The sequence below is a fragment of the Lipophrys pholis genome, assembly GCF_963383615.2.
Source record: "Lipophrys pholis genome assembly, chromosome: 19".
Classification (NCBI taxonomy): Eukaryota; Metazoa; Chordata; class Actinopteri; order Blenniiformes; family Blenniidae; genus Lipophrys; species Lipophrys pholis.
Window position 1 is genome coordinate 2,919,573 of NC_137647.1, and position 23,760 is coordinate 2,943,332.

At 46.5% G+C, this 23,760-nt stretch overlaps 1 protein-coding gene across 1 annotated transcript; it reads left to right on the top strand.

The window, feature by feature from the left end:
- Positions 1-965: 965 nt before the first annotated feature.
- On the top strand, positions 966-21,948 carry setd1a (SET domain containing 1A, histone lysine methyltransferase). The gene is made up of 21 exons (XM_080487200.1): positions 966-984; positions 3,238-3,382; positions 3,469-3,570; positions 4,056-4,326; positions 5,347-5,519; positions 5,620-5,876; positions 6,447-8,145; positions 8,247-9,242; positions 9,742-9,909; positions 11,360-11,444; positions 11,519-11,658; positions 11,775-11,808; positions 11,912-12,098; positions 12,212-12,255; positions 13,364-14,646; positions 15,399-15,806; positions 15,878-16,057; positions 17,543-17,653; positions 18,335-18,454; positions 19,629-19,766; positions 21,129-21,948. Exons 2-21 carry the CDS (start codon positions 3,245-3,247, stop codon positions 21,300-21,302), a joined length of 6,708 nt encoding a protein of 2,235 aa, XP_080343326.1. The 5' UTR covers positions 966-984; positions 3,238-3,244; the 3' UTR covers positions 21,303-21,948.
- Positions 21,949-23,760: the final 1,812 nt, after the last annotated feature.

Below are 23,760 nucleotides of genomic sequence, written 5' to 3' on the forward strand. Positions count from 1 at the left end.
TCAGCTTTGAGCACTGTTATTTAGTAACGCCAAAACAATCACACAGGTTTCATCATTAGTTTTAATAAGTCCTCGATCACATAATTCTTTCCCAACATTTATTTTTACTTTCATATCATGAATTAAATCTGTACATGTAAAACATGTAAAAACAAATAATTACACATTGTTCACCCAAAGGCTTAAATTTCCCCATCATACATTGTTCTCAGTCATCCCTCTGCAAAGTTCACGAATTGTCTCAAGACATTCTCAAGTACGTCCTTCTTCCCTCACAGTATATAATTAATTTGTTCCAGTGGTAAAGCTGCCATAATTTGGATTAATAACTTAATCCAATGTTCAATACTCGGTTCTAATGTCTCTTCACATCTTAATGCGATTACTCTCTTTGCTTGCAATAGACCCATGTCGATAAAGAACTGTTTACACTTTCGGGATCTTACATTTTGAAAATTATCAGTCTGATCATGAAACAATTTTAAACGGAGCACTAAATGTAAAGAGAATCCCAAAATAATTGACATTCCCATTAAAATAATGAAGCTACTTCTCTCCAAGGTTTCTTATCATTTTTATTAGCAGTTCTTTTTTTAATATTAAAGTATGCAAAATTCAATTGTAGGAATTCATAATAAATGTTTATTTTTGTTCGTTGCAATATATTGTAGTTAGAATGACCAAACGTAGTTGACCTTAGCTGTGATGTCATTGATCAGCCATTAGGGGGCGCTTTGACAATTTCCCGACCTTTGTTACTGAAAGAGCAGATTCCAGCTTTTTATATTTAAATATCAAAGTACAACAACAAAATAAAAAACATTTTAATGAGTTTATAAAATTTTCACTTGATTTTATCTAACACTTCAGCGCCAAAAAATCTCTTGTCAGCGTTTTGATCTTTATCCCGGTTTGAAGAAAGTGCCGCTCGGTAACCGTAGGCTGCATTCACACACACTGATGGAGAACAGGCGAGGCTTTCAGGTTGGTAACGCGATGGCCGCTCTCTCAACAATATCTGGATTTTAAGGAGAAAACTACGGCTTCGCGGCTCGGGGAGACGTCTCGCTGTCTCGACTAACTACCGGAATGGTAGCGGTATGGTTTTAGCTCGTCAGTGTTGCTTTGGGGCCGGCGCGGAGTCGCCCCGTCCCTGTGTTTTTCTGGTTCGTCTCCCGGGCCTGACTGCACCGTAGCGGCGGGCTGCTACCCTCAGATGAGCGGGCAGTAGCCCTCCAAGAGGCGCGGGTGTCAATTCGGCCTCCCCGGAGCCCAAACGAGCCACCGGAGCTTCTAAGAGAGTCGTGCACCACGAATGTCTCCGGTAAAACATTGAAAATGTCGGCGCAGGGAGAAGAGAATCCTCACTCCCAACTTGGTGCTACCTAGCATTAGCCGTGGGTAGCGGTAACTTGCCCGAGCTTGAGCGCAACTAACTCGGCGGCAGTTGACGTCGAGCAGCCGCTCGCTCCGTGGAGGCGGACAGTATTGGAACCCGAATCGAGTGCACGTGACGGGAAATCCGTGCGCGCGGCGGGGAAGCGCAGTTTGCGTCCCGTGTTGTTGGCGCACGTTAGCCGCTGCTAGCCAGCGGCTAGCTGAAGGGTCCGCTCAGTGACGTAACGCGGCTCATTGTTTTGACAGCGCGCAGCGTCCGAGCGGCGGCGCGCGCCCTCTCTGTTTTGGGTCACTTTTCACGTCACCTCCTGCCCTCTGTCGTGAGAGAGTCAAGTTTGGATTTAACTGCGAGTTCCGTGTTCGAATCCGTCGTTTTCCCTGTATATTCTGCTGAAGTTCTGGGCTGTCCTGAGACCGGGCTGCACAGGAAACGTGCTTTTTTGGTTCTTTTTCTTTTTTTTTTAAACCAAGTCGTAGTTTGCATCCGTCGCATCACTCCTTCTTGGTACACTTGCACAGTTTTTCAAGTCCTTCTTTAGGAAGGTTTGAAAAGTAGTGAACAGTCTTATGTGGATGCAAGTTTCTTCTGTCTGCTCACAAAGTCCCACAGAGACTCAGTGATATTAAGATCGGGACACTTTGGCGACCATATATCAGCTCCCGGACTCCTTGTTCTTCTACCCAGCCAGTGTTTGAACCCATGACCTTAACCAACCACTGCACTTGTTCTTCCTTATGCTGGAAATAATTCCTTGTGACATAAGCTGGATATTTGACATCATCCACGCGGTGGTGTATTATGAATAAGTTGTATTTCCTCACACTTTCCCTTTGCACATCAAGGATCAGGCCAGGGCGCTCCTTCAGAGATTGTAAACTGTCTTTCACGTGTTCGTATTCAGTTGTTTATAATTCTTTTATCAGCTAAGGAAACATCCACATTTCAGCAATCCAGGTTGGGATCCAACTGTGGTTACTTTTATGATACTACACATCCTTAGTTACAAATCTGATATGCATAGCTCTTGTTGATTTAGCTTTTTAATCTGCGTGGATCTCTATACTCTCTCTGATCCTTGGGTGTGACTTGTTTCATGAAAGATCAGGACAGTACCCACTATTTTAACTTTTTTTCTTTGACTCTTGTTAGTGACTTTAAGTTACTTGTTACTTTCTGTTCTTAAAGGTGTGCACGTTTATAAATGCAGTGTTATAACCTATAATGATCTACTTCTGCAATTATACCAAGTAATTCACTGACTCAACGATACCATCATATTCAGATTGAGCTCAATTACCCTCCTGTTTCCTCCATCAGTGTTTTTTTTTCTAGAAGTCAGATATAAGACCCAGATAACCTTCCTGTTGGCCTTGAAGTTAGTCTGTGAAAACATACAAAGCTTTTTGGATTATGATTGTTTGGTTATGTAGACAGTGGAGCAATTTCCTTTCCTTTCTATGATGCATTTCAGTTATTTGTTTTGAATGAAGCACTGAAATGTTTTCTGCATACAGTGACAGTTTAAAAAGGTAATTTTGATGTCAATGGGGTTTTTGGAGTTAGTTTCTAAAGCATGGATGGATGTCAGGCTGTGTTCTTTCTTTTGCACTTCTCTGACTCTGGTTATTTGTTGTGCTTATTGGTGTTCTAAGTTAGCCAGACCCTGTGTTGTGACACAGCTTGTCTTGTTTTGTAAGCACACAGAGCCCGGGGTGCTCTGTCTTAAGTCAGTGAGTTTTGTTCCATACCTAAGTTATTAAAGCTGAATCCTTTTGTCGAGTAATGTGGCATTGTTTTCTGTTGCCCGGCGAAGTAATACGTTTTGCTTTGCTGCCCAGTTGTAGGATGGATCCAGACGGTGGGGCAGAAACACAAAAAGCTGTCAGTTTGCAGTGGAAAAGCTACAAGCTCGTTCAGGACCCAGCTATCCGCCGAGTCACACAGAAAATCTACAGATACGATGGAGTGCACTTCAGCGTGCCAGTGAGTGGCGTTTTTGTCTTTTTATCCTTTTTGATGCACTTGTCATCTGCATCGTATATTTGAGCTGTGTCGTCATCTCTCCTCAGGACTCTGGATTTCCCCCGGTGGGCGATCTGCGGGACCCCAGACCTCGGAGGCTGTGGTCCAGCAGGTACGCAGAGATGTCCCTGCCGGTGCCCAAGTTTAAGGTAAGAATTGATCAGTCAACATCCATTGTTACAAATCTTCATATGCCTGTTTGATATATAGAAAGCTGGGATGTCGACATTGCATGCAGCTGAAAGAGCCTGTTTGTTTGTCCTTTTCTTCTGAATAATAGGAAACATTTTCAATGCCTCCATACGTCGATGTGACGGTGGCAGACGGCTGACTGAGGCCGCAATTCAGGCATAACGGCAGTTCTATGTCACACAAAGAGAAAAATAGAGCTGCAAAATGTAAACGATAGAATTTACAAGTATAAAGACATGCAATAATATTTACAACATAAAAACTATAAACTCCTCATGAAGAAATGTATATATTCATAATAATTACAGGTGAAAACAGGTGCCCTGTTTTGCATGAAGATTGGAAAGTCGATTCACTGGTCTGAATAATGTTTTGTAGCTTCATCTCATGAAATGGCTAAATTAAAAGCAAATCTCTCCACTCTCATTGTGTTTCTCTACAGCTTGATGAGTTCTATGTGGGTCCTATACCGCTCAAAGAGGTGACCTTCGCCCGACTCAATGACAACATCAAGGAGCCCTTCCTGGCAGAAATGTGTGCCAAGTTTGGCGAGGTGGAGGAGATGGAGATCCTGTTTCATCCCAAGACCAGGAAGCACCTGGGTCTGGCCCGAGTGTTGTTCACCAGCACCAGAGGAGCCAAGGACACCGTCAAGCAGCTGCACAACACCTCCGTCATGGGGAACATCATTCATGCTCAGCTGGACATCAAAGGTGAGCCACAACTTCTGCTCACGGATGCATCAGAGTGGCACCTCACCGCCTTTATACCTTCATGTGTTCAATGCGTTGGCGGGGACAATTTGACAGTCTGTCAGAGGACGATGCTGTGAATCTAACAAACTGGAATAAAGTACAAGAAGAATAATGTTCCACTCTACATCCACACATGCTTCCTGTACAGAGGAGCAGCCACAGCTGCATGGACTATCATCACTCAAATATTAGCTTTTTTTTTTTTTTTTTCTTAACCTAATTCTTCTCCTTATCATTGGATTATACGTTGTCAACTGTCATTGCAAAACAACGTTAAAACGGTCTTGCGCAGGTTAATATGTGTAGCATCCATATTGACCATACTTCGTCACACCTCTTGCAAAACAAATCTGAATGCGTCAAGACTTGCTGTGTGAACGTATCCAGAGTAGAAAAATACTAATCTAGTGCCTTTATTCACAAGGAATCCTTCAGAGCATCAAAGCACCCAGTGTATATATTCCTCCCAAGGCCTCAAAATGTGATCTTTAATCATTTAAAAGTTCATTTTCTATTCCTTCTGTATATGTATACACGCAGTAATACAGTCATGTGATATAGTTGCCTTTTCTTTGCTGGATGCATTTATGAAACTGTGATCTTAGGAAGATTGAATTTAATTTAAAATCGAGAGGTTGGTGTTATTAATCCACGCGTACATGTTTGTTTTCAGGGCTATATCAGAAAAGAATAGTTTGCATTTTGAAGCACAAATGATTTTATATCAAGTCTCCTTATTGGATCAGTTGGGAATATTGTTCATTTTCTGGAGTTCATGCTGTGTTTCATATTCATTTTGCATCAAATGTGACTCCTTGAAGTTATATGGGAATCATTCTTTAAGGCAGTTGAAACCTGCAACATAATGCAGTTATTATCCTTCATTAAACGCCTGATGAGAAGTCCTGACCGTTTGTATCTGTTAAGCTATTTTCCCGGTGTCCATCCATGACTGTGTGCTTGGTGTGATTCCTGCAGGCCAACAGAGGCAGAAGTATTATGACCTGATCGTGAACGGGTCCTACACACCTCAGACGGTGCCTCTGGGAGGAAAGGCTTTAACTGACCGGCTGCAGCCTCAGGCCCCGGCACAGCCGCAACCACAGCCACAGCCACCGCCACAGTCACAGTCTCAGTCACAGTCCGACACGGTAAAGTTTGTGTCTAAATGAGCCGTGATGCTCGCTGTGTGATTATAGATTGGCATGGACCTGCTCAATTATTATTTTATTGTGCATATTTTTCCCATAGTCTGCAGAAATCCGGCGGAGGCTTTCCACTGAGCTGGCAGTTTTGGCTGCAGGGGTCCAGGCACTCGCGTCAGGAAGCATCACGCCTGGTTCTGGAGATACTGGCTTTGCTGACCAGCGTCTCGACGCCACACCGTCCTCCATCACGGGCCCCTTCACACCGGGCTCCTCCGCTTCCTCACAGGGCGGTGGAGGAACACCTTACAGCTCCAGGTCCGGGACTCCTTTCTCGCAGGACTCGGGCTACACTGGCAACAGGTTGGTTATTTACCTGTCTTTCATCCGATGAGGCAGGAAAATGCCCTGTGCAAGTCGGCAGTTCATTATGACACAAATTTAGAGTAGATCTTGAGACACTGCAAGAGACTCACGCACACAGGGAGAACATGCAACCTGCACAGTGAAAGGCTCCTAAATGGGCTTTCTTCTTCTTGATATTTCCACTGTGGTGTTGAAGGGCGAACAATTCACAACCATGCGGTCACTAATTAAAAACTACTGCTACCTCAATGATGTCTACTACTCAATATCTTAATTTCTGTTAAATTTTTCTAATGTAAAATTTCTTATAACTTGTGTTGCAATTCTGTTCACATTTAATTACGTTTTTTTTTATGCAAAAGCACTTTGATGAATTACTATTGCGACAACACATCATCAGTCGGGTAGAAGTCACCCATCTCATGAGGGTCTAATCAAGCCTTTTATTGTTGTTTTTGTTATTATTACCTATCTGTCTGATGACTGTTTGTTTTTTATTAAAAGACTTACACTCACAGCTATAAACTTTCAGTTCAACCATACTCTTGTCTGACTCCCGTGTTGCAGACATGCTGGCTACAGTGCCGGGAATATGGGGAGCGGCTACCCTCCGCAGGACATGCTGCCTTCCTCCTCTTCATCTTCTGCAGTCTCATCCACTGTCGGAGGATATAAAATGTCCCGCTACTCTGATGATGCACAGGATCCTTCAGTGTACCACCGAGGTCGCCCCATTTACCCCCCAACCTCCTCGTTCCGTCCCAACGAGCCCCCGTGCTACCCCCCCTACCCCAGCCCGGGAGGACCGGGGCCACACGCGGCACACCACTCCTCGATGCCCCCGCCGCCCCTCGCCAACCAATATGAGCAGCCCCCCGTGCCCGAGAGGGAGCGTGAAAGAGACTCAGGGGGGCGGTATGGGGCCGGGGCCGGGGCCGGGGCCATCGCCTCCAGGAGGTCATCTTACCATCACCAGCAGGACACAAACTCTTCCTCAAAGTACCATTCCCATCACTCCCACCACCACTCGGACCGCAGGGACGACAGGGGCTACCGGCGAGACAGCCTGGGCTCCCGGCCGGCTGAACATGGCCACCAGAGACACCGCAACCATCACCACTCTCACAACCACCACGGTGGCGGCAGCAGCCGCAGGAGGAGCAGCCACGACCGTGACAGGGACCGAGACCGGGATCGAGAGCGGGACGGCGACTTCTCCAACAGCTCGGACCCCAGATACAATTCCAACTCCTACCGCTCGTCCTCAAACAGCATGTCCCCTCCCCCGTCATCATACTCCACCTACTCCTCCTCCAAAGAGCCGGCCCCAGCACCTCCTCAGGGATTGGAAGTTTCCGCTCGACTCGGGGGCTCGGGCCTCGCAGAGAGATGTCCGGTGCCTACGGTCGGTGCTGACAAAGACTACCATGCTGGTCACCACAGTGCTCTGCCTCCCCCTCCCCCTCCGCCACCGCCGCCACTCCCACCAGCCTCGGTCATTGCAGCAGCTGTTGCTGAAACACTCGGAACACTGGATTTCAACCAGGACAGTTCTGCTCGTGAGGAGCAGTGGACTAAGCCCAAACGCCGTCCCAGCACACCGCCGCCTCCTCCCAAAACACCGCCACCTTCGTCCCCGCCGCATCCCTCCATTGCCTCCTCCTCAAACTCCCCTTCCTCCATCTCCCTTCCTCACCATCTCCCCTCTTCGTCCAGCTCCCCACCACCCCCTCAGCGGGACTCCAGCTCCCCCGAACCGGATTCCACCAATGAGAGCTTACCATTCGTCTACCACAGCAGCAGCCTCGACTCTCGAATCGAGATGCTCCTCAAGGAGCAGAAGGCCAAATTTTCTTTCCTTGCTTCGGACGAAGAAGATGAGGAAGACAGGAAAGAGGAGAAGCAAAGAGGTCGAAGTGGAGACGGGGTGGAGCGGAAAGGTGGAGCGGGCGATGCGATGGGGGAGCGCGATCTGCCGGGGGACAAAGGGGAGAAAGACCATCGGAGGAAAGGGGAAAGGGACAGAGACAGGGGAAGGAAACGGGGCAAAGGTGGAGAAGGCCGAAAGAGTCCCACTGTGCTCAACGCGGCCACACCCCCCACCTCCACCTATTCCCCCCACATCCCACCACCAGAGGAGCCCCAGCTGCTCCCGGTGGGCCTGCCGGGGATGGGGGCTCTGCAGGACGAGTCTTCTCAGGCCGCCTCTGCTGATTCCCGAAGCAGGACAGGAGCACACACACCACCTTACAACGGGCAAAGTCAGGTACGATGGCTTGCTTTGAAAATAGAAACTTTTCATTTTTGTTTGTTCGTGGTTTTAGATTTGACAGATTAACTTTGTAAAAACGTTCCGTTTCCTTTCAGGCCTCACCTCATTCCTCGGGTGAAGACATGGAGATCTCCGACGAGGAGGAAGAGGAGACGTCCACCATAACAACGGTGACCCCCCACCAGCCGTCAGTCGCCTCAGGATCCTCACCGTCCTCGTCCCAGTCTGCCCTGCCTTCACAATCCAATGACCCCTCGTCCTCACCCCAACCCCACTCTGACTCTGCACAGCACTTTGGCACCTCCATGCACCCCCCCATACCTTCTTACCCTCCTCATTTACCCCCACCTCCTCCCCCCGGGTACTCCCTCCAGCCCCCGCCTCCACCAGGAATCCCTCCCCTGCCCCACATGGAGCTGCACCCCGAGTACCCCCCTCCCATGCCCCACCACATGTACGACTACGCCACCTCCATGGAGCTGATGAACCAGTACAGCGGTGGGACCCCCATGTCCTTCCAGATGCAGACCCATATGCTGAGCCGCCTGCACCAGCTGCGCATGTCTTCATCCAACGGCACGCCGAGCCCGGGCGAGGCCGCCACCGCGGACTACACCTCCTACCATCTCCACTCAATGGCGTCACATCACGCACACCACCCGTACATGGACCAAGAGGGCAGCGGGACGGGCGCCCATTATGACCAGGACCACCGCTACATGCCCCCCCACATGCCCTATTCGTACGCCGAGCCCCACGGCACTCAGATACCTCCCCTTCCGCACCACAGCATCCCACCCCCCCACACGGGCTGGCCGCCACAAGTCTTACCTCCACACTACGCCTCCTACATGCCTCCGCCCGGCTACAGCACCATGCTGCCGGGCGACGGAGACGAGTACAGGGCCACGGGGCAGGAGGTGCCCATGCTGCCGGAGAATCCGCACGAGGCCACGGTGCAGATGGTGCTCGCCACACTGATCCAAGAAATGAAGAACATCATGCAGAGGGACCTCAACCGCAAGATGGTGGAAAACGTCGCCTTCGCCACGTTCGACGAATGGTGGGACAGGAAAGAGACCAAGGCCAAGGTGAGAAACACTGAAGAGAGCGGAGACAACAGACGTGTGCTGCTGCTTTGGTTTTACTTCCTGCTTTGTACACGAAGTCATAGAATCTGAAATGATTCTGTGTCATTAATTATTATTGTGTAATTTATTTTTAAATATATTTCCTACTCCAATATTTTATGGTTTTATTTTTTTTTAATTCTGTGTAATTTACTTCTTTTATTACTGATATTTTCTTAAAATTAGTCTCTACACGTGAATTCATATGGACTAAAGTGGAGCTGCATCTTGAGTATCGCTCCCAATTATATCATTACATTTCAACTGAAAAACCAACCCTTCAGTCCTTTGAATTTTTAACATTTTCATTTTATGGCCCAGGGATGATTGGCTGGAAATCTGTTCATTCATCTTTTATTTTCCCTTTTTGCTGCTCTTTTTTAAAATGAAACTTGAACTTTTGTTTAACTGTTAAAAACAAAAACCGGAACCACTGCAAATGATCTTCTCCGTTTTTCAGCCTTTCCAAACGATGGTCAGAGGCGTGTCTGCCTTGCGGGATGACGAGAAAAAAGAGGAGAAGGTCAGCCGTCCTCGGGAGCCTCTCATGTCTCTGGTGGACTGGGCGAAGAGCGGCGGCGTGGAGGGTTTCTCTCTCCGCGGAGCGCTGCGGCTGCCCTCCTTCAAGGTAAAATCAGAGCTGCACATCTGGGTCTTCAGGCTACCTGAATAGATGCAGAGACATGCAAACTTACACATGGGATTAAAGCAGAGTTAATCTGAAAGGAAGGTCCTGCTAGTTTAAGATTAGGACTTTTAATCCTCCGTCAATCATGTTGTGATTTCTGGTCGGACAGGATTTAAAGTGAGTCCATTAGATGGGACATTTGGTGGGAAAATGAGAGATAAAGTAGTTTTGTTATGTAAGCAGAGGAGGGTTTTGGTTAGTTTAAGGTTTATTGATATAAGCTTGATGAGAGTGCGTCTCATCAAGCTTTCTTTCTTATAAAGCTAATTTGCAACGGCGCCTTAAGATTCAGGAGTTAAAAACACAATCTTTCCAAGTAGAAATGATCAAAACTACACAACTGAAGACACAATCTACATGACATCACTGTTACTATAGGATTCTCCACATTAATCATGATTGCAAGATTGATTCCTCTTCAGAAACGGTTTGATTTTAAGTTTAAAGTGATTTCAAACAGTTTTAGCAGGTAGAGAATTCCACATGTTGGGGGGGGGGGAGAGAGAAACACAGTGAACCTTACAGTTCCTACAATGTTACTCAGGCTGACGCTACAAGTGGAACCACAAGGTCACTGAGCTCCTGAGGAGCTTGATTAGATCGGTGATCATGGAGAATTCGGGCCCGTTTATCTGGCAACAATTTCAAGTGAAAATGCTGTTGCATTTTGGGTGTCCGTTTCTATGGTAACTGTGCTCGGGGGCCACTGAAAACTTTGTGAAAATCTCTCCCAAACTGGAACCTTATGAAAATACTCCAACAAGGGGGGGAGACGCTGCTACTGCACATGTGCACCATAGTAAATACTTCTTATACACATGCGCACCATGGCCGTAGTAATCTTATACAAATGCTCAGTAGATGAACAATAAAAACAGTGTTTCCTCCAGAGTGTCATCACTCCCAGCCCATATTCTCCCAGGACTTTGTAGTTTTATTTTGACAGTCACCATAATATCAATCCAACTTGGTGGTCTGTCCACTAGAATGTCCGTGTTTTCCCATTGTAGCGTATTATTCTCTGTGGACTTGTGTGTTTTAAGTGTTTCTGCCGTTTCCACTTAAATGGACATTGTTTTCAGACTGTTGCCGTTTAAACATGAAACTTTTCTGTAACGAAACGATGAATCTTCACTGGGAATGTTGTCATGTAAACGGAGTTTGAGACAGCTCTGGAGAGAAAAGGAAGCTCAGGACAGAGCTGCTAGACAAGAGGACAAGAATAAGACCAGTCAGGAGGGTAATGGGTCGACTGAGGAAGGAATAACAGGTGATGTAGGATAGAGGAGACAGAGTGTTGGAGGACGAGTAAGATGATTTCACTTTTATGTAACTTTGTAGGAAGTAGCTCATAATAGTTAACTAATAGATCAAAATGGTTCCCCTCCAGGTCAAAAGGAAAGAACCTCAGGAACTTGAAGAGGGAGACATGAAGAGGCCGCGGCCGTCCACCCCACCAGATGAAGACGATGAAGGTTCGCTGCACCGACACTTAAGAACATAAATATAAAGTATCTGTTTGTAACTCTCAACCTGTTACTGTTTCCAGCAGCTGATGGGAGATTAACGGAGGCGGACAGGCGCGGAGCTGAAAGGGACAAGAGGAGGAAAAAGAAGCCCAGAAATCGAAAACCCTGGGAGCTTGACAGCGAGGGAGAGGAGACGTCAGACGGTTCCTCCACTGAGAAGGTGATACTCGTTTTAAAACATCACTTACAGCACCAGATATGTTGTTGCTGCTTTTCATCACTAGGTGGCAGTATTTCAGTGTGCTAATTCATTCTGTAAACTTTCATGCGTGTCAGGATGAGGAAGAGGAAAGTGGAAAAGAGTCTGACGGTAAAACATAAAACTTCTTCATCACATCACTATCTCTTTACTCTCAACTTGTTTCTTCATAAAGTAGCATTCTTTTCATCTTTTTTCCTCCTCTTTCTTTCAGACGATGCTCTCAGTGCTGACAGTGACGACGAGAGCCTCTCCTCATCCTCTGACGGCTCTTCCTCTTCAGCATCCTCGTCGTCGTCTTCCTCTGAGGATGAGGAGGAAGGGGAGCGGGCCGAGAGTGAAGGGCCGGACTCCATGGACGAGTCGACCATAGACAGCACAATCGAGAAAGAGAACAACAGGTGGAGCTTTATAGAACTTGTGCCATGTGTGACGAGTGCTGCTGGACAGCTTTCGCTCAACATCACTGAATGTTTGGTTGCTGCTCGTTACATCGTCGTTCTGTTCTCCTCAGGGACATTAATGCAGCTGCAGCACCAAAGGCCGACGTCAAAACAGGTTGGTCACAAGTATCTTGTCAATTTATTCTGCAAATACAAACAAGAAAATCGCCAAGAATTGGAGTAGGAAACTGTGAAATGTGTGTACAAGCAATTGAATCCTCTTATTTGGCAATTGAAATTCAATCCCAGTGTACCGAGATAGTGTGAATATGTGCATTGATTACGTTAGGTTGTTTTTCATCTGAGTGTATATTTATTTATTGTTGTGTTTGCGTTGTGTATTTGACCAGCTTTTCGCAAAAACTACTCACCCGAATTGCATGAAATCTTCAGCGATGATCTGTCATCATCCAAGGACCAACCGATTAGACTTTGGGACGTTAACGACTAATCGTTTCTGAATAAATCCTTTTACGGCAAAAAAAATTCCCAGATAGGAGAGGCGCCTCATAAAGAAGATCAAAGAAGATCAGCATCTGTTGCCATGGAGACGCTCCCTGCTCAGTGTTTCACTCAGTGATGTAGTTACCTGACCTACCTCGTTCGTATTTATATGACCTAACTGCTTCCATGCTAACTCAGTTCCCCAAACAAATGTGGCGTCGGCGAAGATCTGTGCTCTACCGAGTGTAGCTCTAGTCTAATAAAATGGTCGGAAACTTGTTAAATGGATTAATTTTCACCCTGGTATTCTATCTAAACAAATCGTCCACAAACTATAGAGCACAATGTTGCACCCCATAATATGTTGCATGTAACCTAGATATGACTGACTATGACGGCCCATAAATTCAAAAATACTCTGTCGCACAGTTTCACCAGGTTTGTGTACAGAGTGCATAAAATGCAAGTAGTTTAGACATTTAGCATAGAAAACGCTATTACAAGTGAAGCATTGTTGCAGCAAATCTTTATGCGACTTCATGCTCTCAAGTAGCAGTTCCCAAACTGTGGGTCACGGCAGACTAAAAAATCATCAAATACTCTGGGGGGCCACCCGAACATCGATAAAATCTACACGATTCAAAGCGGTGCCACAAGACAACTCGCCAAACTTTATCTGTCGATCTCGTGCACCACTTCATCACAGCTCTACTGTCACTAGGGAAAGGTGTGTTATGGTGGGATTGTATTTGACTTTAAACTCTTTATTTTTCTCGCAGGCGACTCGAAGGACAACAAAGCCGAAGCAGCGTCGGCGCCCACCAAACATCCTCCAGCGTCTCCGTACCCGCGGCCTCCGTCCCCCGTCGTTCTTGTTCCTCCTCTCAAGAAGCGCCGGAAGACCGTCTCCTTCTCCACGGAGGAGATCGACCACAAAGCTCCACTTGCTCCTGCCCCGCTGTCTCCGGCTCCATCACAAGTGGCGGGCGAATCTCCCGTTCTCTCCAGCAAGCTTCCCGACTCCCCGGCCGCCGCCACACTGGCCCCCTCGGCTCGAACCAGTCAGGGCATCCAGCTGCTTCCCTTCGCCTCCAAACCCGGCGAAGGCAACGCCCTTATTTTACCTCCGTCAGGGCGGAGCGGAGACGCAGAGGAGTCCAGGAAAGGACCGCCCCTTTCAGCCCACACCACTCCCGTCAAATCCCCCGCCAAACGTGGCACGGGTAAAGACTCCCCCAAGTCTCCGGCGCCGCCCATCATGGTGTGCCGCACCGTGCAGAACCTGCCGCTGGACCACGCCTCCATGTGCCGGATGGCGTTCGAGGAGGCCCCACCTCCACCGTCGGCCAGCAAGCGGTCCAGAGGCAGACCGCGGACGCCCAGCTTCTCCGCCTCTTGTCACTCCCTCAAAGAGGAAGACGAGGACGAGGAAGAGAGCGAGCAGAGGCTGAGGGTCCGGGAGCAGCTGGGGGCGTCCAGCCTCCTCCAGCTGGCCTCCGCCGACCTTTCCGTGCTGGCCGACGTGGCCTTGAAAATGGACCCCGATGCGGCGGACTCAGAGGAGACGGAGACGTCCGACGAGGCCGAGGAGCAGAAGATGGAGGACGACCACTTTTCTCCAGAGTCACTGGCGCTGATCGTCAGCCCAGGGGGCGTCATCGTCCTCATGGAGCACAACTACTGCAAACCTCCGGTTCTCCCCGCACAACCCGCCACTAAAAGGACTTCCTCCCGACAAGATTCCTCCGTCTTGCTCCCAGCAGACCTCAACACTATTTCTGGGGTGCTGGAAGCCCCGGAGGAGGTCATCGGGGAGGCGCAGCCCCCCCGGGGCGACACCGGAGAGTTCCTGTCTGCAGTGGGTGTGCTGTGTGACTCTGAGGCTGTGGGCCAGGTCGCGCCGGTAACTCCATCACCAAAGAAGAAGAACGCGATGTCCAAGGAACTGGAACAGGACAAGAGCAAGAAGAGGAGGAGAAAAGACAAAGAGAACCTGGAGGTTCATCACACAAAGAAACAGAAGGAGCAGCCGGGGAAGAAACAGAAGAAGCGGAAACTGGAGGTGGGTGAAAGTTTGTTCCCCGTGAACGTTAATGGCGGTCGTCGTCATTCTGGGAGTGTCACATGTGACTAAACTTCTACTAAAATATGACTCATTTGTAGGAAGATTTTCATGTTTCAGCATTTTTGATGAAAGGTGACAAAGAGCCATTGTTATCTTTTCTCACAAAACCTCACAATGCTGCATAAAGCAAACAGATTGGAACCATAAAGCTTCACATCAGGGCTCTGGCTTGTACGCACATCTGGCTGACAAGATTAAACTAGAGACAGAACTTTCAACTTTATAGACAAATACAAATGTCAATAAAATATTCACGTTTTGAGAAATGGATCAATTAGGGCTGGGCCATTTAGCCTAAAAAAAAAATCAGATTTTTTTTTTCAAAGTAAAAATTGAGTTTCGATTCCTTTTTTTTTTCCTCAATGCACTTAAAAACACCTGCACACATCAGGTATATTGTCAAACTTTATTGCTGTGATTGTCCTCAAGAGTTAAAATGCATATAAACAATCCTAAAATAAAATGTAAATGAGGCTCAGTCATTCAAATTCAAGCTTTAACCAAGGTTTTAAGCAAAAGTGCAACAGCAACTACGGAAACCCTAAAGAAATGGTAGAACGGAACGTGAAATATTTTGAATAAATAGATGTACAGCCGTTTACGCTGAAATCCTGTGAACGATATGTGACTTCCACAGACCCTGAATGTAGAAAAACACTAAAAGGCAAAGCTTGTTGACTTTCTGACAGGACTCCGAGGAGGACGTGGACGTGGAGGAGCTTGAATCCGGCGAGCTGTCCAGCACGGACACTGAGGACGAGGCGGCGGCGGCGGCGGCAGCAGTGGAGGAGGTCAGGAAGAGCGAGCGCCTCTTCCTGCAGGAGGCCGGCTTCAGCGCGTCCCAGCGCTGGTCCAAACCTGCACCTGCGCCTGCACCTGAGCTGCCGCCCGTGAAGTTCGACAACCGCAGCGAGTTCGAGCAGATGACCATCCTGTACGACATCTGGAACTCGGGCCTGGACGGGGAGGACCTGATGCTGCTGAAGCGGACGTACGAGAAGCTGCTGCAGGACGACCACAGCTCGGAGTGGCTCAACGACACGCACTGGGTCAACCACACAAATATCCTTTCCCCCGCACAGCGCTGGTTGTTACAAGTGGTCGTGGTTTAAAATATGTCTGTGTGTCTCGGTTGTCTGATATTCTCCTTGACCTTTCGGCTGCACTAACCAATTTGCCAAATCCTCGCCGTAAGAAGAAGAACGTTGACGCGCAGCTGCGTGAGCACGTGACCGGCTGTGCCAGGAGCGAAGGCTACTACGCCATCAGCCGCAAGGAGAAGGACGTCTACCTGGACCTGGACCTGCCGGAGCAGGTCATCCGGGAGGTGGAGAACGTGGACTCGTCGGTAAGAACTTCAGCCTTCTCGTTTACTGACACTTAGATAGATAGATAGAAAGAAAATCTATCTATCTATCTATCTGTCTGTCTGTCTGTCTGTCCATCCGTCTATCCATCCGTCTATCCATCCGTCTATCCATCCGTCTATCCATCTGTCTAGCTCTCTATCTAAACCTTAATTATTTATTCTCTCCAGTTTCACGTGCCTCAAAACAGTAGAAAAGATTGAATTATCATTTATTTCTACACTCGTAACATTTCAGCTAAAGAGTTCAGATCATAATGTATATTTTCCTTCCAGTAAAGTTTAGAAAAATGTAATCTATTGGATAGATTTATCGAGATACTGGAAATCTTGTTTTCAAGATGCTCTAAATATTAGTTTCCGTGTGATAAATCTAAGTTATTGTTTCTCCGCTTGAATGAAATTACATAGAAAAGCCTTTTCTTCATATGCTATTTTTAGAACACACCTGTAATTCCCATTTAGAAACTAGATGCTGACTTTCCCTCATAAAGGCACACTTCTCCTTTCTGAGACTTCTCTCTGTGGATTTTCCAACATGGGAGGCTATTATTATTTGACAGTAAAGGTAAAACCAGACGTCACGTGGCCTCACGGCTCAGCGATCATTAGAAACCAGTCGGCTCCAGAACGTCTCGTTGCTCCACCGAGCTTCACAGCTCTGATCTCCACCGTCTCCTGGAAAACAAGACGTTCTGCCTCAAAACAGAAATACACCAAAAAGAAGTTCCCCTTTTTTTTTTTTTACTCCTGTCATCATGTGTGACCTTTCTGTTTCTCTTTTCTTCCTGAGCGCTGAGGTATTTGTAGACGTAAGAGTTCCTCTTCTCGGTTGGAGCCGCATCATGATAAACGGCGCTCACGTGACACACGTATGATTTCTCTGTGACGTCTGATCCCATGATCAGGTCAAACTCCTTTCAGTCTCCAGCCTCAAAACTTTGAGTACAAATGTTTGCGATGTTTAAATTGAGATAAGTTCAAATACTTTCAGAAAAAGATATGCATTTATTTAAAAGTCGGCATTTTAAAGAACGATAAGTTGAAGATTAAGCTATTGACTCGGTGTCTTGTGATGTCAGCAAATCCAGTAGATAAATTCTAAACTTCAGTAACTTCCTTTAAGATTTCTTGTCAGTGTCTTTTTAATTATTACACCTTCCTTTGTCAACCTGCAGGCAGAGTCTGTCAAGAAAGAAACTAAAAGTACAGAACGGAATCTGACGTCTTGGGGAGGCGATGGGGGCTTTTTTAGTCTATTTTCCCAAAGATTATTCACATTGAAAGAATCTAATTAAGAATCTCAGAACACTCAGAAATAATCTCATCTCTGTGTCAGTTGTCTAATCCCGCAAATGGAAATGTTTCTCTATCCTCCGCATTTTCACGACTTTCTCGCCGTTGTTCACGTCTTCCGTCTCGGCGTCCTGCGATCCAAACGGCCTTTTCTTCCTCTTTTGCTTCCAGGGAGTGAACCGAGTGCTTTCAGAGAGACGTTCGGAGCAGCGCCGCCTCCTCACCGTCATCGGCACCACGGCCGTCATGGACTCCGACTTGCTCAAGCTCAACCAGCTGAAGGTACACCGCGGCCCTCCACACGCCGCGGAGCTCTGCTGCACGGCTCAGTTTGAAGAGCCGCGGCTTCCAAAGCCACCATTTCTGTTTGTGTGCCGACTCGGATGTTCTGCATAAACCAGACTGAAGTGTGTGGGCAGGTTTTGGCTTTCTTCCTGTCGGTCGGAGGTCACTGCTGAATGCCGACAGGATGCTGACCTTTTGCGTTTGGAGGGTTTTAACTGGACCTGTGGTCAGTGCTGAGGACGGTGCTGTGGTCAGATAAAAGTTGCTGAGCCTTCATATATTTTGCTGCTTAAAGGGAGAAAGATGCGGGTTTTCGTTGCTTTTCTGTCGCGTTCCGTTTGTGTTGACGTTGGGATTTCAAACTGAGGCAAAACAAAACTAAGAAAAGTGACGGATGTTATGCGACGGGGTTCTGGTGACATAACAATGCTGTTTTGTTGAGCGAGAAGCACTCGTGGGATGATTTGTTTAGTAAGTGCAGGAAGTCCTTCACCACTTGTTGAAAATGTGCTGCGGGGCGACGGCCGGTCTCATCCTGTGTTTCCGGAACATTCAGACGTCTGTTTGTCTTAAAGTTGTTGTGAAGCATCTTGAGTTGTACGGCGGCGTATGGATGGATGAACTTGTGCCGGGTTGATTTCACCTACATTAAAGCAATCCCCGTATTTCTTTGTGCAGTTCCGTAAGAAGAAGCTCCGTTTCGGCCGCAGCAGGATCCACGAGTGGGGCCTGTTCGCCATGGAGGCCATCGCCGCAGACGAGATGGTCATCGAGTACGTGGGTCAAAACATCCGACAGGTACGACTTCCTGTTTTCTTTAATGCACAGAAAACTGAAACGCTTCCTGTCAGCTTCCTCTCGTCATGTTTAGCGGTCAGATGCAACTTCTCTTTATAAACAAACTATCAAAGTGGGTTTTCTGCTTCATTTAACTCAAGAGACTTTTATTTATTTATTCTTTTTTAATACAGTGGCTTGTAAGACGACTATTTTGTGAAAAATCTGTCTGTAGTATTTTACTCATTGTCACATAAATTTGGTATAATTTAGCAGTCGGCAATACTTGGTAATGACCCGTCCTGCTCAGCGTCTGATTGGCTCGTCAGCCCTCGTGCTGCAGGTAAACATGGACCAGAGGTGTTCGACCTCTTCATCACCTCTGGAGCGGCTCCCTGAAGCTTTCACTAAGTTATACCTAATTAAGCGTTTTATCTTATTTATATTTTATTTACACTAGTCATTTAAAATAAACAAAATAACATATCTTAGATCAGAAAAACTTAAAAAAAAAAAAAAAAAAGGGACAATAACTTAAATGGGGGAGAAAATGCTAAAATGACTATCCTTTAAAAAAAAAAAAAAAAAAAATGCATAAAAATTAATTAAATGGTTAAAATGCTTTACCTTCCTGTGGTCATAAGACTCTATAACTCCTCCATGTCATATAGTGTTTTCTGTGTTTTAGTTAAGTTCATTAATCCTTGTTAAAAAAAAAAATACTTATTTGATTTTCATGCCGTCTTATTTTATGTTCAATTTTCTTTCTGTCGATTCTAAAATGTGAAAATTGTCTGAAAAATGCTGGAAAAGCAGGATGAAACTGTTAAAATCAGGTACAAACGCAAACATCTTAACTTGTAATTGAAACTTTATCAGTGCAGCACGAGATACGATCTTTGTCCGTGTTTTCAAACGACTGCAGAGGTGAAACTATAAAAGTCGAGTTTGTCTCATTTTAAAAGTTAAACGTGATTTTGTGGAAAATCCAGAAAATGTCTCTTTTGGTCATAAAGGTTGCAGAACCCCTGAACCTGGATATTAACCAATCATAGGCATTGGTCTGGTTCCTCGATACTGCTGAGTGGTGCATTGTGGGGGATTTGGAAGTGTGTGTGTGCGTGTGTGTGTGTGTGTGTCCACCCCGGACTGCGCCGCCGAGCGCAGCGTGGTAAACGCTTCCCCGTGTCTCCAGATGGTGGCCGACAACCGAGAGAAGCGCTACACGCAGCAGGGCATCGGCAGCAGCTACCTGTTCAGGGTCGACCACGACACCATCATCGATGCCACCAAGTGTGGGAACCTGGCGAGATTCATCAACCACTGCTGCACTGTGAGTCCACACTCCCTCCTTCTCTTCTCCTCACGTTATAAAGTAAAGATGGCCGCCCAGGTTTAACATACCTGATCCGTCCTTTCGAGAAAAGCTTTTGTTGCAGTGTTTTGGCAAATGTGATTCTCTGCATCTGAACAACCTCATGAATAATACCAATAATCAATCGTCTACATGACGGCCGTCCTGCCAGCTGCACTAAGGGGCCTTTTAACATCGGGGTGCTCACTCCTTCATTTGGTCCATGTGGCGTTCAGGTTCTCTTTAGAGACCAAACCAGCTGCTGTCGCCTGAAACAAACACTGAACCACAGAGGAGGTGAAGAAGAAACACGGCTCATTGATTGGTCCAGACCAAAACAGGAAGTCCCGTGGTGGCTAGGCTAGGTAGCCACAAACAGCCGCGCTATAACCAGAGATCAATGAGTCTTCCTCGCTACTCCCTCCTCACTACTCCCTCCTCTCTACTTCCTCCTCTCTACTCCCTCCTCTACTTCTTCCTCTCTACTCCCTCCTCTCTACTCCTTCCTCTACTTCTTCCTCTCTACTCCCTCCTCTCTACTTCTTCCTCTCTACTTCCTCCTCTCTACTCCTTCCTCTACTTCTTCCTCTCTACTCCCTCCTCTCTACTCCCTCCTCTCTACTCCTTCCTCTACTTCTTCCTCTCTACTCCCTCCTCTCTACTCCCTCCTCTCTACTCCTTCCTCTACTTCTTCCTCTCTACTTCCTCCTCTCTATTTCCTCCTCTCTACTCCTTCCTCTACTTCTTCCTCTCTACTTCCTCCTCTCTACTCCTTCCTCTACTTCTTCCTCTCTACTCCCTCCTCTCTACTCCCTCCTCTCTACTCCTTCCTCTACTTCTTCCTCTCTACTTCCTCCTCTCTATTTCCTCCTCTCTACTCCTTCCTCTACTTCTTCCTCTCTACTCCCTCCTCTCTACTCCTTCCTCTACTTCTTCCTCTCTACTTCTTCCTCTCTACTCCTTCCTCTCTACTTCCTCCTCTCTACTTCCTCCTCTCTACTCCTTCCTCTCTACTTCCTCCTCTCTACTTCCTCCTCTCTACTTCCTCCTCCTCTTTACTTAGCATTGTTTCTTTGTTTACTACCCAGAATGCACTGCGCTCTACGTCACGTCCTCTCATCCCGTCCACTAGAAAGACCGTTTGGTCCCTTTAAAAACCTCGGTTCCTTTACAGAGATCTCTTGTCGGCTCTGGTTCGTGTTCTCGTCGCTAGACGAAATGGATATTTACCCTGAGAGAAGTTATCAGGTGGCGGAGCCGCGCCAGAATCCCTCTTTCATTCTTTATTCATGTCTCTCTCTCTCTCGCTCTCTCTCTCTCTCTCTCTCTCGCCCCCTGCAGCCAAACTGTTACGCCAAGGTGATCACCATCGAGTCCCAGAAGAAGATCGTCATCTACTCCAAGCAGGCCATCGCCGTCAACGAGGAGATCACCTACGACTACAAGTTCCCTCTGGAGGAGAACAAGATCCCGTGCCTGTGTGGGACGGAGAACTGCCGGGGGACGCTCAACTAGCGCACGCCAATGGCCACGCCCCCTCTCCCTCTCCCCGTCTCCCCCCCCCCTCCCCCCTACAGAGTCTTCACGCTCGACCTCACGCTACCGAGGAAACAGAGACGCACACACTTGCACTTTTCACGCACACTGTTCGTTCACGATTCCGATCCACAAGCCGGCGTGCGACGGGTTTGTGTAATCTGGCACGTGAATACCCGGAAGGCCGCGGCAGGCTTCTGGGATTAGCTTCTAATGTTTCCTCTCTTCCTCCCCGTCAAAGGTTGTTTCTATTCTCATGCCAACATCCGTTTCAGTGAGAGGAGCATGTGATCACTCCTCCGCCCACGCTCCCTCGCTCCACACACACACACACACACACACACACACACACACACACACACACACAAAAACCCCAGCCAAATCAGGGTTTTTAAAACGCGCTCACTTTCAGGCGCAATTTTAAAAAAAACTTCAGCCAATTAGTTCTTCAGTTCTGCAAAACTTCCCAGTGTGAAAGTTGTTTTTTGTTTCCTATTAATTCTTTCATTTCATAGTATTATACGATATTACTATTGCTGTTATTACTGGCATTGTTACTTAGTTGCTTTAGCTGGAAGTATCTTACAGTGAGACACGCGTCACTGTCCACACACACACACACACACACACACACACACACACACACACACACACACACACACACACACACACACACACACAAACGTTGGGCCTTTTTTTTTTTTTTTTTTTTTTTTTTTATAAACCCTAACATGATCACGTGTCAGTTTAGTTTTCCCGTTCGTTTCGTTTTTAGCTGCTCGTTTTTTCACGTCAACGACATTTTGGTCGCGCGTCGGAGGATCTTGGCGTTGCATTGTGGGTAATAAAGTCGGTGGACAAAATCTGGTCTGCGGAGCAGTTTTACTTTCTGTCCAGTCATGGTGCTCTCGCTCGTGTCGTCCTGTCAGGCTCTTTTTTTTTTTTTTTTTTTTTTACTGAGTAAAGCTTCACAGCAGCTACGACGGCTGACCAAGGGCCACTTAGAGCCGAAAATAATGAAATAAACATTAAAAAAAACAGCGTGAATTAATTCAAGAAATAAAGGACCAAATGATCAATTCATATTTCAAAAAGTACGATTTTTTTGCGGAGACTCAAACCAAGAACAAGACACTCATTTTTCCATATTTCCTTTTCAAAGGCGCAGAACGTAAAATTCTACTGAAGTCTCCAGGCGGACCAGCTCCAGCGTGCCACTTGTAATACCACTTTGTACCACAAGTTGGTGTTGGTTAGTCTTATAATTTAAATAAAAGTCCAAATATTTTAGGTTTATTCGACATAAACTGAAACATTTCATTCGGTTTTTATTTTATTCTTTGATATTTTATCTCATGAGAATCAAAACTGGTTCATATTTTTAATATTTTTTTAAAGAAAGCCTTTTCCCCCCACTTGAAGGTTAAAACTTATTATCTATAAAACTACAACACAACAACGGCCAAAAATCAACAAGCTTCATCTATAAATACACCTTTAAAGTGAATTTATAGATGCATTTGGGGGAAAAAAATGAACATAAGAATACAAAGTACTGCACACAAACTGAAGTATTTCAGGCCGCCTTTGATTTATTTTTTTATTTTTAAGTGTTGACCTGTACGCAGACATTCGACCAAAAACCTTCAGGTGGGTTTAACTTCTTTCTCATTTAATAGATTTTTCGTCAATAAAACCCCCCACAGGCGCACATCTTTACCAGGTTCAGACAAACAAACGCCGTCCTCCTCGCTTCAAGACGTCTCCCTCCCTGTTTTTGTTTTTTGTCGTCGCCCCCGCCCCCCGCCACCCAACCCCCCCACATGGCTCCGGCCGTCCAGAAAGTTCCATGAACTTTTAAAAAGTAGTTTTATTTCTCCCTCCCAAGCAGGAAACTGTGTCAAATATTTCTTGTTGCGATGAAAAAAATAAAAGCCTTTCAGTATGAAGCAGCCGTCTCCGGGACAGAACGACGAAAGGACGAATTTAAAAAAAAGAAGAAAAACCACGAACTTGTAAATATTGTAGAGGTGTTTGTTTCTCGTAGAAACACACTGATTCCAAGCTGTAAATATGTTGTTCCTTCTCTCTCCACGGAGAGGAAACCTGTACATACCTTCCATTCATTTATTTTTTATCTTTTTTTTCCTTTTAATTTGATGATTATTTTAATATTATTTGCAATATTTCTCTTGTATTAATGCGTTGGACCCTTTATTAATGGTGCATTAAAATATTTTTTAAATAAAAGGAATAGGTTGCGTGTGTGTGTTTCTTTTGTCGTAAACTGATGACAGGCCGTCGACAGGATGCAGAAATAAAAGCATCTGTGGAGAGAGGAAGTGCTGAAATCAGACTTTGTGGTAAAACGTGAGGTTCTTGTTCTGTCTGCCTCAAAACAGCTGTTACCAGGAACTGACGGCACGCCATACCTGGA

Bases quoted from the DNA above. Each gene is read 5' to 3' on its own strand.
- setd1a (XM_080487200.1), top strand. From the start codon at position 3,245: ATGGATCCAGACGGTGGGGCAGAAACACAAAAAGCTGTCAGTTTGCAG. The intron at 5,877-6,446 runs GTTGGTTATTTA...CCCGTGTTGCAG, and splicing joins TCGGGCTACACTGGCAACAG to ACATGCTGGCTACAGTGCCG. The intron at 17,654-18,334 runs GTACACCGCGGC...TTCTTTGTGCAG, and splicing joins TCAAGCTCAACCAGCTGAAG to TTCCGTAAGAAGAAGCTCCG.